Source organism: Bubalus bubalis, chromosome 5 (assembly GCF_019923935.1).
Source record: "Bubalus bubalis isolate 160015118507 breed Murrah chromosome 5, NDDB_SH_1, whole genome shotgun sequence".
NCBI classification, from domain to species: Eukaryota; Metazoa; Chordata; class Mammalia; order Artiodactyla; family Bovidae; genus Bubalus; species Bubalus bubalis.
In genome coordinates, this window is record NC_059161.1 from 9,423,292 (window position 1) to 9,436,972 (window position 13,681).

At 36.7% G+C, this 13,681-nt stretch overlaps 1 protein-coding gene across 2 annotated transcripts in view; it reads right to left on the reverse strand.

Annotated features, from left to right (window-relative positions):
• The window catches only part of INTS7 (integrator complex subunit 7), an 88,500-nt gene that overhangs the window by 35,062 nt on the left and 39,757 nt on the right, over positions 1-13,681 (reverse strand). For both annotated transcript variants that reach the window (XM_025285434.3, XR_003109359.3), the window contains exons 7-8: positions 13,526-13,648; positions 250-367 (exon numbers count right to left, since the gene is read on the reverse strand). In XM_025285434.3, coding sequence (XP_025141219.2) covers positions 250-367; positions 13,526-13,648 — 241 coding nt within the window. The remainder of the gene's footprint in view (positions 1-249; positions 368-13,525; positions 13,649-13,681) is intronic.

Below are 13,681 nucleotides of genomic sequence, written 5' to 3' on the forward strand. Positions count from 1 at the left end.
TTATTTCATCCACATAACAATGCAAAAAAGGGCAAATCCAGAAAAACTATAACCTTGAGTTAAGATCAAGGATGCAAGATTTTATTATTTTAGGAATTACTTAAGAAATCATTTTTTAAGAAATTACTAACATGTAACAGTAAGAAACTAAAACCTTTCTTGATTCTAAAGCTTTAAATTGAAATATAAACATGACGCGAATAAAAGATTAATAGCATGTTATCCATATATCATCTTTCTTCTCTTTACCTGAAGCTATGCTGAAGTAATGTTTGACGGCAATGGTCCCTGACAGCGTGGCAAGGACAGACAGCATCCCAAGTTTCAAGCTGTCATAAGGAGTCTGCAGGGCACATTCACAGAGTGCCTGAAATGCAAAAGAGAAAGGAACACAGAAGTTAAAACATTGATATGCCTTAAAACTGTCTACTCATTGTAAATGTTCCAGCTTTCAGAGAAACTGTATCTTTCTTCCACAAGAAAATACTTCAGTCAAACTTGCCACAGCCAAGAGGAACCTAAGGAGACATGTTAGGTAAATATAATGTTGTATCCTAGATGGATCTGGAACAACAGCAACAAAAAAAGACACTGGGTAAAAGCTGAAGGGGTCAGAACAGAGGATGAGCTTTGGTTAATAATAATAATGTTTCAATACTGATTCACTGATTTTTAACAAACCTACCATACTCATGTAAAACATCAATACCTGGGGAAACTGGTTGTGGGTATGTGGGAGTTCTCTGTACTACCTTCTCCATTTTTCTGTAAATCTATACATGTTCGAAAAAATACAGTCTGTTAAAAAAAGTCATGATGAACTTTTTATTAAGGTTATTATCAGTTATGTACTGCTTACTTCTCACAAGCAGAAGTTCCAACATATTTACCTTATCTAAGAGATATGAACATTAGCTAAACATAAATGAATATGTGTGTGTGTGTAGCATTCTATCTAGCTAATAAGTAAGTGGGCTGTCTCTCTGTTCTCCATTTCAGGTCACTTCCTCTACCCCTTACCTAGGTGCTCTGATGCATTACTAGAATCAAGGTGCTAGCTCTTCTCTCACTGCAGTTAACCCTGAATATGTTAGTGACCGTTGGCTAGCATAGTGAGTGTTGGCTCATCCTGGATATTTACTCTTATGACTCTGTAACAATATACATATGGTCAAATAACTGTCCTGTTAAACTAATTCCCATTCTCTCACAAAGTTTCAGAAGATGAACAAAACTGAAAGGCTAGGGAAACAATAAAAAATTAAATTTCACAAAGAGTTAAACAATAATTTTAATATGACCCCAGTAAAAATGTCAATAAAATCTTGGGGGGAGGGGAGAACTTAGATAACCTTTATCTAAAGATCATATGGAAAAATAAAAACGAGAAAATATGCAGAACATTCTGACAAAGTATAATGACAGACAAAACAAGCCTTATCAAACATTAAAATATATGATAAATTTGAAGAAATAAATTTTTCCTATTTCATAGAAACCAAAAGAGAACTGGTCCCAGAAACAGATTCAATTACACAAAGAATTTAATACATGATAATGGTATTTCAAATCAGAGAGACCAGGTAATAAACAGTTCAAGGTCAACTGGCCAGTCACCTGGAAAAAATAAAACTTGATTTTTTTTTCTTTTTTTATGGCAAATCAAAAGAAACTATAAAAGTATGAAGAGTTAACAAGGGAAAAGAAAACATAAAATGATAATTGGCAAAACTGGAAGAAAAATTCATATCATGTAAAGTCAACAAAGGTCCAACAATCTTTATATTAAAGTTCTTACTAATAAATAGGCAAACAAAAAGAAAAATCAGTAGTTCACAGAAAAAATTTATACAAATATTTTAAAATTTCATTCATAATTTGAAATTTTAAATTAAAATTAGAGTTGTTTTTCACCAATCTGATTGGCCAAGATTAAAATTTAATAATCCATAACACTGAAGAGTATGGGGCACAAGCCCCTACCACACCGTTGACAGAAGGTGCATGTGTGTGTGCTCAGCTGCCAAGTCATGTCCAACTGCGTGTGAGCCTATGGACTGTAGCCCACTGGGATTTCCCAGGCAAGAATACTGGGCTGGGCTGCCATTTCCTACTCCAGGGGATCTTAATGACCCAGGGATCAAATCCCCATCTCCTGCACTGGCAGCAGTTTCTTTACCACTGAGCCACCTGCGAAGCCCTGATAGAAAGGCAAAGGGTGTAAATCTCATTGACTGGTAACTGGCATTAAATACAAAACATTTTCCAGCACTTAAATTCCTCTTTTGGAAATTTATGTCCACAGAGGCAACCTTTTTTTTCTTTTAAACAAACTAGTCAATGTAGCAATATAAACAGCAGCAGTAAAAATACTGGAAGCAACTCTAACTTCCATTGATGGAGTACTGGGAATAGAGAGAGAGTACTACATAGCTGGTAAAAGAATACAGTAGATCTGTGTGCTAATATGAGATGTTCTCCAAGATAGACTCTTAAGTGATAAAAAATTCTTAACATGATAGAGTATTATTTTCATTTGTACAGAAAAAAGATGGGACATACACATGCTTGCATGTGGATGAAGAAGTTCAGGAAGGATGGATACCTAAGAAACTAGTAACAGTGATCACCTCTACAGAGGACACCTGAGGGAAGAGATGGAAGACGCTTATATTTTGCTCACTGTGTACCTATGAACTGCTTTTTTAAAATATATATATCATGTGCATGCAATACTTTTTCAATTGAAAGAAAAACTTAGTTAATAACAGAACACCATCAGCAGCAAACACTACTGTGGAAAGCAAGGAAATGGACTTGAAACACAAAGTAGGTTTTGGTAATGGAAGGGAAGCCAGTCTCGGTGATATAAAGAAGCACTGGGTCAGTAAGGCCAGAATATGAAGTGCTTCTTTGTGGTAAGAGGAGATGTATGCAAAAGGGATAAAGGCTAAGAGAGAGAAATATTGAGTAGGGAAGATTAGGCCAGATTAGAGAGCTTTGAAAGTTAGGCAGAATAATTTAAACAGGATGAGAAAGAAAAAATGAAGCCACTGGAGAGGAATAAAGTCATCTAAAGTGATGGGAAGATTATTCTGGCAATGGTAAACAGAACAAGTTAACAAAGAAAGTTGAGAGCTAAGGAGCCATCCTATAGTTTATGGCAGTAATCCAGTGAATCATTTACTGGTGATGGCCTGAGCTAGAACCCAGTAGCAGGAGTAGAGAACAGAGGATGAATATGAGAGACACTTGGAAGGAGATTGTACATGAGGGAATGAATAAGAAGGATTCAATTATTATTACAACATTTAAAAACTGATGACCAGAGAATGTTGATTCCATTTACAAAGACATAAGAATTTATGTGGATAAATGAATGTTTGCGTAAGAACAGAAAATAGGAGGAGATTTGAAATCCAAAAAGCAATATCCACCGGGCATTTGGAATATGAGATGCAGCAGATTTTTAACTGGAAGACTTGCATTAGAATTCTGGCTCTGCCACTTACCATCTCCGTGATCTGAGCCAATTATTGAAATCTTTGAGTCTCAACTTCTTTGTCTGTAAAATGGGGGTAAAGATTTACACAGAATTTATATATCTCTGGAAAAACATATAAGAAATTAGACACTGGTTGCCACCGGGCAAAGGAGCTGACTGGATGGCAGAAAGGTGGGAAATACTTTACTATATATATAGCCTTTTGCTACTGCTGTGTGCTGTGCTCAGTCATGTCTGACTCTTTGCAACCCCATGGACTGTAGTCTGCCAGGCTCCTCTGTCCGTGAGATTCTCCAGGCAAAAAACTGAATGAGTTGCCATTTTTCCCCAGGGGATCTTGCAGACCCAGGGATCAATCTTGCGTTTCCTGCGTCTCCTACACTGGCAGGTAAATTCTTTATCACTAGCCACCTGGGAAGTCCAGATAGCCTTTTAGAGCATCTGAATTTTGACACATGAGTGTATTGGCATTAAAAGAAAGGAAGTGAAATTTAAAATATAAGGAGGTGACATATATCATCTGTAAGATCAAACAGCTACCAAGAGACAAAAGAGCCCTCATAACCTCTTTAAGCTACTGTGCTGGAGAGCAACTGAGCTCAGGTAAGTGGGCTCAATTGTTAGAGGATGTACCGGCTGAGGTTAAGGGAAGCCCTCAGAGAGGCAGAGAGTAAATGCAAGAAAGCACGTAGACGGAACTCAACTCAAAAGCTTCAACTCTGAGGAAAGGGAGCAGTGAAGAATCTCGAGAAGCTACAGTTCAGAGAGTGGGAAAAGCAAGTGAGGACAGTGAGGCCCAAAGAAGCCAGAGACGGGAGAGGCTGACGGTGTCATACGGACCCAAAGGAAAGAGGGGCAAGGCAGAAAAAGGCTCTGGGTTTAGCATTAAGAAGAACACTGGTGATCTTTTAAGTAACTAAGCAAAGGAGTAAGGGGACAGAATTATATCCAAGTGTGTTACTGACAGAGTAGGGGATGAAGAAATACAAGCAGATAGAGATGCTTTTTTGAAGTTCAAAAGAAAGCTTTTTTTAAAAACGGTGATTGTTATTAGGTAAATTACAGTTATAACTTATTTATTCAAATACTGAGACCACTTCCACTTATCCACTTTTTATTGCCTTAACTGGTTTGCCTTGTACTGTTTGTATCTAGGAATAAAATTCTCAATCAAATAGCCCCAGAGGCTATGTCCTGTATTTACAAAAATTCAAAATTATATATTATGACATGCTCTATGTATAAGAGAACGATTAACCTTTTGGGATAATCAAGAAGGTAAGAGAGACATGTTATGTAAGATGATACTAAAAGTTTTAAAGAACAAAAAATTATCATTTAAAAAATTGAACAAAACATTAGAAAATCTTATTAGAATTATTTACAATGTCATCTTCTAATTAGTGTCACTTTGCACAGTACTGGATTTCTAAAAGGCTCTCTGTAATGACATACTGGTCTTAAAGGTCCAATTAATTCAAAGTAGTAATTAACTGAGCTCATCAAAGCTCCCTAGAGATAGCACATCAGTCATATTTCAATGATAAACTCTGGTAAAGTCTCTGTTTCAAGGATGTTACCTATTAAACATTGTTCTTACCAGGACTGTTTTTCATACCAACCAAAAGGAAAAATCTGATTCTTCAAATGAAGGCCCCTTTCTCACACACCACCGCTGTTATTGTCACTGACTATCTGGTCTGGATTTCTCTCTCTCTAGGCTGGTTTAACTCACTGCTCAACTGAGGCTCTGTCCTGATTTACTGTTTTCTGGGTCAGCTCCTAAGTGGGGGCTTCTCCTCTACTCTGGTATGGGACTGGCCACCAGGGATGTGTTCTAGAAAGGCATGGCAGTTTATAATCCTTAAAGAGACATGCCACATGAAAAATACTCTGTGAAGGGGATTAAGAGGTACAAACTTCCAGTCATTAAAAAAAAAAAGTCACGGCATGTGAGGTACAGCATAAGAAATCTGGTGAATATACTACAGTAACCCTGAATGAGGACAAATGGTTATCAGATTTATCGTGATGATCCTTTCATAAAGTATTTAAATGTTGAATCACTGGGATACATTTGAAACTAACATAACATTGCATGTCAACTACACTTCAATTAAAAATGCATGTACTGTGTCAAAGACACTGCTGTCGTTCAGTCGCTCAGTTGTGTCCCACTCTTTGCAACCCTGCGGGCTGCAGCACGCCAGGCTTCCCCGTCCTCCCCTCCCTCCCCATCATATGTGCAGTCCATGGGGTTGCAAAGAGTGGGGCACAACTGAGCAACTAACACTTTCACTCTTCACATGGCAGAGATTAACACAATATTGTAAAGCGAATTACCCTCCAATTAAAAATAAAATTTTTAAAAATCCAAAGAAAAATATAAACATGTGAAAAACTATCTTTGTTCCTATGAAATTATTTTTGACAACCTTAACAAGAATACACTATTCTTGGGCCTTGATTTTAAGCTCTTCCTTCCTTCAGGTTTTTAAAACATTCAGAATGAAGGTACTTCTTTTAAAGCTGGAATATTTGATTACAGGTGGAAATTATAATACCTACCAACACACCAGTAAAAGTAGCCATAGAACAGAATAAATTTGCATTGGAAATACCAAAACTCAAAAATCAAGCTTTTTTGAGAGCTTGGTATTTCAAGAGCTAAGACTGGCTATGAGGAAGAAAAGAAGGAAAGACTGAAGAAAGAAGAGGGAGACCTAGAAGAAAAATAATTATTTTTGGTGACTAAGAGCAAAATTCAAATTTGAAATCAACAAGCTATTACACTGTAAAGATTAAATCATTAGAACATTCTCCTGCTGTATTTTAATATTTTCAAAAAATACACCACACTTTGAAAAAAATGATCGTTTGATCATATCCATTTAATTAAAATCAGGTTTCAGGAAAAAATTCTTTGTGGGAGAGACAAATATTCAAAAATACATATTTTCAATTAAAAACAACTAATGAAAAAAGCCACAAGAAAGAGATAAATCAGAACAAAAAACTCCAGAGAACATGGGGTATACTGAAGAAATACTAGTAAGCTGTGAAATCAACAAAACAGTTAACACTTAAGTGACCATTCGTGTGGTTGTGAAATTCAATGGAAATATTATGAAAAAACTTACTACAAAAAAGAAATTACATAGTATTAAAAAAAAAACAGTAACTGGTATTTACATTCCAGATTATCTTAACACAAAAGAGAAGGGGAGGGAATGAAGGGGAGTAGAAAAGAGTACTTAAGCCTGCCAAAATTTGCAACATATCAACCACCATACTTTTCATTCTGAATAGAGATACACAAGTTCTTACATTAATATATTAAGTATAGAGGTAGGCAGAGTAAGAATAATGTTTAATTACCATGTCAAAGTCTCTTTAATTCACTAGAGAATAAACAAAGAAAACCTGATCAAAATAACAAAGCAAAGTAATGAAACAAAAGACACAAAAAGGACACGTTATAAACAGTCTAAAATAAGAGGAAGGAAGTTACATCAAGAGCTGTAAATAAGTCATGTTATACTACTAAAAAAGATTCAGATTAAGTCCAAAGATGTAAATCTGACTATACAGATTTCATATGGTTTTATACTGAAATAAATGTTAATAATATATAACATCAATACATAATACATATATATTATATAACTATATTATCTAATATATTACATTATATAGAAAATATACCTTCTTTTCAAATTCCATGAACTGTTTATAAAAAGTGACCCTACACTGGGCTGCAAAGAAACTTTAAAAATTAGGAATTAATAATGGACATGAGTTCGAGTAAACTCTGGGAGTTGGTGATGGACAGGGAGGCCTGGCGTGCTGCAGTCCATGGGGTCGCAGAGTCGGACACAACTGAGCGACTGAACTGAACAAGAGGTTAGCAACAACAAAAATTCCATCAACAAATATAAAAAGCTTATCACTTTAAAAACAGAAACTTCCAGTTATAAGAAAAGTAAATACTAGGGGTATAATGCACACCATGGTGACTGCAGCTAGCGCCGCTGCGTGACACACAGGAAAACTGTTAGAGGAAATCCTAAGAGTTACCCTCACAAGCAAAAAAAAAGTTCTTTGTTTTTCTGTTTATCTATATGAGACAATGGATGTAAACCAAAACTAATTCCATTGCCAAAGGGGAAATCAAAACAGCTCTCAAGGAAATTAAAAGAACGAAATGATTTAAAATACAGTCAACCTTCAGTAGCTGCAGGGGTTCCAAGACCCTCTGCACTGCTGTGGATACCAAAGTCTTCAGATGCTCAAGTCCCTTCTCTAAAGTGGTGTGTTTGCCTGTGCACATCTTCCCATACATTTTACATCATCTTTCGATTACCTACAATACCTAATACAATGTAAATGCTATGTGACTAGTTGCTGGCAAATTTGTAGGTGGCACGTTCAAGTTTTGCTTTTGGGGACTTTCTGGGATTTTTTTTCTTTCATACTTTTGAGTCTGGGGTTGGTTGAATCTGTAGATGTGGAACCTGAGGATATAACCAAAACCATGAGATACCTAGGAATACCATACAGAATATGTGCAAAATTTGTATGCTGAAAACTAAAAACCACTGATGAGAAACAGAGGAAGCTCTACATAAATGGAGAGATGTGCCGTGTTCATAGAAAACTCAGCACTATGAAGATGTCAACTCTCTCCAAATTGATCTGTAGATGCAAATGCCGATCAGAATCCTAGCAGACTTTTTGCAGAAACTGACAAATTGATTCAAGGCAAGGCAAGGAAAGGCAAAAGACCTACAACTTCCAAAATAAAGAAGAAATACAAAGGCTAGAGGACCCACACCACCTGATTTCAAGACATAGATTTCAAGCTACAGAAATCAGAACTGTGTGAACAGATTGGAATCCAGAAATAGATCTATACAGATAAGGTCAACTGATTTTCAACAAAGATGCTGAGGTAACTCAAAGAGAAAGCACAGTCTTTTCAACTAATTGTGCTGGAACACATGGCTATCCAAACACATCTTGATTTCTACCTTGCACCATATGTGATGAAAAGTCAAAGTGTTAGTCGCTCAATCGTGTCTGACTCTTTGCGACCCCATGGACTGTAGCCTGCCAGGCTCATCTGTCCATGGAATTCTCCAGGCGAGAATGCTGGAGTGGGTAGCCATTCCCTTCTCCAGGGGACCCAGGGGATATTCCCGACACAGGGAACAAACCCAGGTCTGTTACACTGCACAACAGTCAACTCAAAACGGACTCAGATCAGATCAGTCGCTCAGTCGTGTCCGACTCTTTGCGACCCCATGAATCGCAGCACGCCAGGCCTCCCTGTCCCTCACCAACTCCCGGAGTTCACTCAGACTCACGTCCATCAAGTCAGTGATGCATATGAAACTTAAAACTATAAAATTTCTAGAAGAGAATATATGATAAAATCTTTGTGACTTTGGGTTAGGTAAAGACTTCCTAGATAAAACTCAAAAATAAATCCCCCAAAGGAATGAAAAATGATAAATTAGATTTCATGAAAACAAAAATCTTCAAAAAATACTTATTATATTAGAGATCCAGTTACAAAGGTGAAACTTTAGGAGATGGATGATTGTGATAGTTGTACAAAAGTGTGAATGTACTTAGTGCCACTGGACTGTACAGTTAAATTCAGTTAAAATAGTAGGTTTTATATTATGTGACTTTTACCACAATAAAAAAATTTAAAAGGCACTGCATTAAAGGCACATACTGGCAGGAAATATTTGCAAAATATACATCTGATAAAGAATTTGTATCTAGAACATAGAGAGAACTCAGAAACAAGAAGAAAACTTTAAAAAAAAAAAAAAAAAGCATAAAAGATTAGAATACGCACTTCACCAAAGAAGAGATCTGGTGATGACAAACCTAAAAGGTTGAACACGCTTGTCACTAGGGAAATGCAAATTAAAACCACAGTGGGATAGCACTACACAATTATTCAAAAGGCACAACTACAGAACCATACAATAGAAAGTGCAAGCAAGGATACAGAACCGCAACTCAGACACTGCCGGTGACTACGCCAAATGGTACAGCTATTCCAGGAAACAATTTGGCAGTTTCTTACAAAGTTAAACATACATTTACCACATAACCTGGAAATTCTACTTCTAGGTATATACTCAAATAATGTCCTATAAAGGTCTGTACAACAGGAATTTTATTTATAATAGAAAAAAAAAAACCTGGAAACAGTTTAAATGTCCATCAAGTTGTGAACAGATAAACTGTGGTTCATATACTGGGATACTGCTGCTGCTGCTAAGTTGCTTCAGTCGTGTCTGACTCTGTGCGACCCCATAGACGGCAGCTCACCAGGCTCCCCGGTCCCTGGGATTCTCCAGGCAAGAACACTGGAGTGGGCAGTAAAAAGGAATGAACTAACTATTCACGTAACAATATGGATGAATGATGTTAAGCATTATGCTAGGCCAAAGAAACCATACCCCAAAGGCTACATATTATATAAATCCATTTAGATTTTGGAAAGGCAAACTCACAGGGCTAGAAATCTGGTCAGTGGGAGTCAGGAGTTAGGCAAAAAACTGACTACAGAGGGGCCTGAAGAAACTTTTTGGAGTGACCTGAAAAATGTTCTGCATCACAACTGTGGTGGTGGGTAGACAACTGTATAGATTTATCGAAACTCAAACTGCATATCTAGAACTGGATACCTGGACAAGTTTCAGGGAGTAAATGACACCACAGTAAATCTGACTTTAAAAGTGTACTTCACGTTAATGGCAAAGGGAACACTAAAAGTTGCAATTTATGGAATGTGGCCAACCTGCACTGAGATGAAAATTAATAGCCTTAAGTGCTTCCATTATTAAACAGAAGAATAAAAATAAATGCACCAACCACTTGAAGCGTAAGAAAGCCATGCTGCTGACAAGTTTAATAAAGAAAAGGGAAACATAAACACAATAGTAAGAATAAAACAAAGATAAAATTTTAAATATAGACATACTACAAATTATAAAGGTTCTCCTTTTGTTGATACTAATGAATCTGCAAAAAAAATTACATGAAAAAAAATTATCAAGACTGATTCAAGAAGAGCTAGAAAACCTCAACAGGGTAACAACCATGTAAGGAATAGGAAATATTCTCAAAATGCTATCCCTGGAAGAAGGCCCAGGTTCAGACCGATTTATGACCCTTATAAAGCTATACCCTCAAGACAGAAAATTTTTATGTCAAAGCTCTTATCCATTTCAGAGCATGGAAAGGGCAACTATTTACACTGCATTTAGATTTTATTTACAGCTACTTACATAGTATTTACATTATATTAGGTATTATAAGTAATCTAGAGATTAAAGGTATATAGGAGGATATACATAGGTATATGCAAAAACTGCTTCATTTTATACAAAGAACTTGAGCATCTGAGGACTTTGGTATCCAGTAGGGAGTACTAGACCCAATCCCCTAATGCCATCAAGGAACATGGGAATAGCAATGAAAGGAAAAAAACATGCAGCCACATGGACGAATCTCATCAGTACAATGTTGAGCAAAAGCAGTAAACACAAAACTAAACAGTGTATTTTTAGGGAGGCATAGATGGTAAAACTATGAAGAGCAAAAAGTGACTATCACAAAAGTCAAGAGTGGTTTCCTTTGGGCGATATTAAGGCTCTGATCAGGGAGAAGCATGTGAGAAGAGGAAGCAGGGTCCTGTGATTTTTGCAGTGTTCTATTTCTAACTGATGGGGACTACATGGGCTCTGACTTACAATTATTATTTAAACTATTAAATATACATTCTACAAGTGTGTGTGTGATTTATTCACAATAAGGAAAGAAATGAGATGGAATAATACAGTGCTTTCACTGGGTCTGGTTCCCTAAAGTGGCCGAGCACATTCTCTTCCTGTTTAGTAGGAAAAAAGCACCAGAGGACAGAGCTCTCTTAATTAAATTCTTAATTAAGCCCTCTTAAGAAGCTCTCTTAACCATATTAAGTCTCTCTGAATCCTAATTTGCTCATCTATTAAGTGCAAATACTAATAACTGTCCTCATCTCTTGGGATATTTGCAACTATCAATCATAATATATTAAAACATGTTTGGCTTAGATGCTCAGTTGTGTCTGACTTTTTGTGGCCTCATGGACTGTAGCCCGCCAGGCGTTTCTGTCCATGGGATTTTCCAGGCAAAAATACTGGAGTGGGTTGCCATTTCCTCCTTGGGGGGATCTTCCCAACCCAGGGATCGGACCCAGGTCTCCTGCATTGCAGGCGGATTCTTTACCAGCTGAGCCAGCAGGGAAGCCCAGGAATACTGAAGTGGGTAGCCATCCCTTCTCCAAAGGGATCTTCCCGACCCAGGGATTGAACCATCGTCTCTTATGTCTCCTGCACTGGCAGGCAGGTTCTGTACCACAAGCGCCACCTGGGAAGCCCACTGAGACATGTTTGCTGCTGCTAAGTCGTGTCAGTCGTGTCCGACTCTGTGCAACCCCATAGACGGCAGCCTGCAGCCCACCAGGCTTCCCTGTCCCTGGGATTCTCCAGGCAAGAACACTGGAGTGGGTTGCCATTTCCTTCTCCAATTCATGAAAGTGAAAAGTGAAAGTGAAGTCGCTCAGTCATGTCCGACTCCTAGTGACCCCATGGACTGCAGCCCACCAGGCTCCTCCGTCCATGGGATTTTCCAGGCAAGAGTACTGGAGTGGGTTGCCATTGCCTTCTCCGAGACATGTTTAGAAAATTGCAAAAAACAAACAAACAAACAAAAGAGCAGCTCAGTTTTCATAATCTGAAATTCAGTGGTTTTTGTTACCCTGTAGCTATGATGATACCAAGAAATAATAAAATCCATGAAAATAAAGATTGAATTTAACAATTTTCCATTTCACTTTAAGCAGTATTTTTTAAAAAGTGGTGCATTATCAGTAATGGGTGAAAAAAAAAAAAGGGCTCTACCTTGAGAAAAATATTAAACATCAATGTAACCTAAGAAATGCTATAAAAGATGTAACATTAAAAGTCTAAAGATTGAGATCTTCTCTTGTATTAACAAAAGAAAACTTAAGACTGTCTTTTCCTCTGTGTGAAAAGGAGAAATAAGCTTTACCTCTTCTCTAATAAATCATAGCCAGCACCAAAACTATTCTCCCTAAACTGAGTAAAGGAGACAGGAATAAAATAAACAACTTAACAGGGCTTCTCAACTAGCCATGGTGCTGCTATGGGACAATTAGAAAAGAAACTAAGAGATAAGTCTAATGAACTACAACAAATCTAAACATTAAAGGATATGAGCTTTTCAGTAACTAGGTAGTATCCCTGTATGGCGACACACCACAACTAGACTATGGTCATTTTCAAATACATGGAAAAAATGACTGCCTTGCATAAGAGGAACTAATAGTGTTATAGCTCAATTACACATCAAAAGCAAGAAAACAAACGAACATGCAGACTCAGTCAGAAAAAAAGATTTGTGGTTACCAGAGGCAGAGGGCAGTTGGATGAAGGCAATCAAAGGCACAAACTTCCATTTATAAGATAGGTAAGTACTAGGGATATGATGTACAACATGGTTAATATAATTAACACTGTTGTAAGTTATATATGAAATTAGTTAAGAAAGTAAATCTAAAAAATTTTTTCTTTAATTTTGTGTCTATATGAGATAGACACAAATGGATGTTCACTAAACTTACTGAGATAATCACTTTACAATGTTCTAAGTTAAATCGTTCTGCTATATACCTTAAACTTACACAGTGCTGTGTGTCAATTATATTTCAATAAAACTGGGAAAAAAGTAAAGGGAAAATAATAAAGAATTTTTATATATTTACTTGGCCAGTTTTAACTTCTGCCATAAATATCAACAATACTCTTAGAAATCTTCTATATTCAAACACTTAAGATGACAAAAATAACACAAAAATGTAAAGTGAAATGTAATATGACAACATCATATTATTTTTCTATATAAAATAATGATGCTTGAAGTTCTACATACCTGAATGTTTTCTCTACTCCAAGTATGTGGTGTTTTATTGGCAAGTAATTTCAGATCTTGAATAGCAAGTCTCTTTACTGCTTTCCTAGGGTCATTCTTCAAATACTGCAATAAAAGCTGAATCTATAAAGGAAAGAAGTCACTCCATGAGTGACA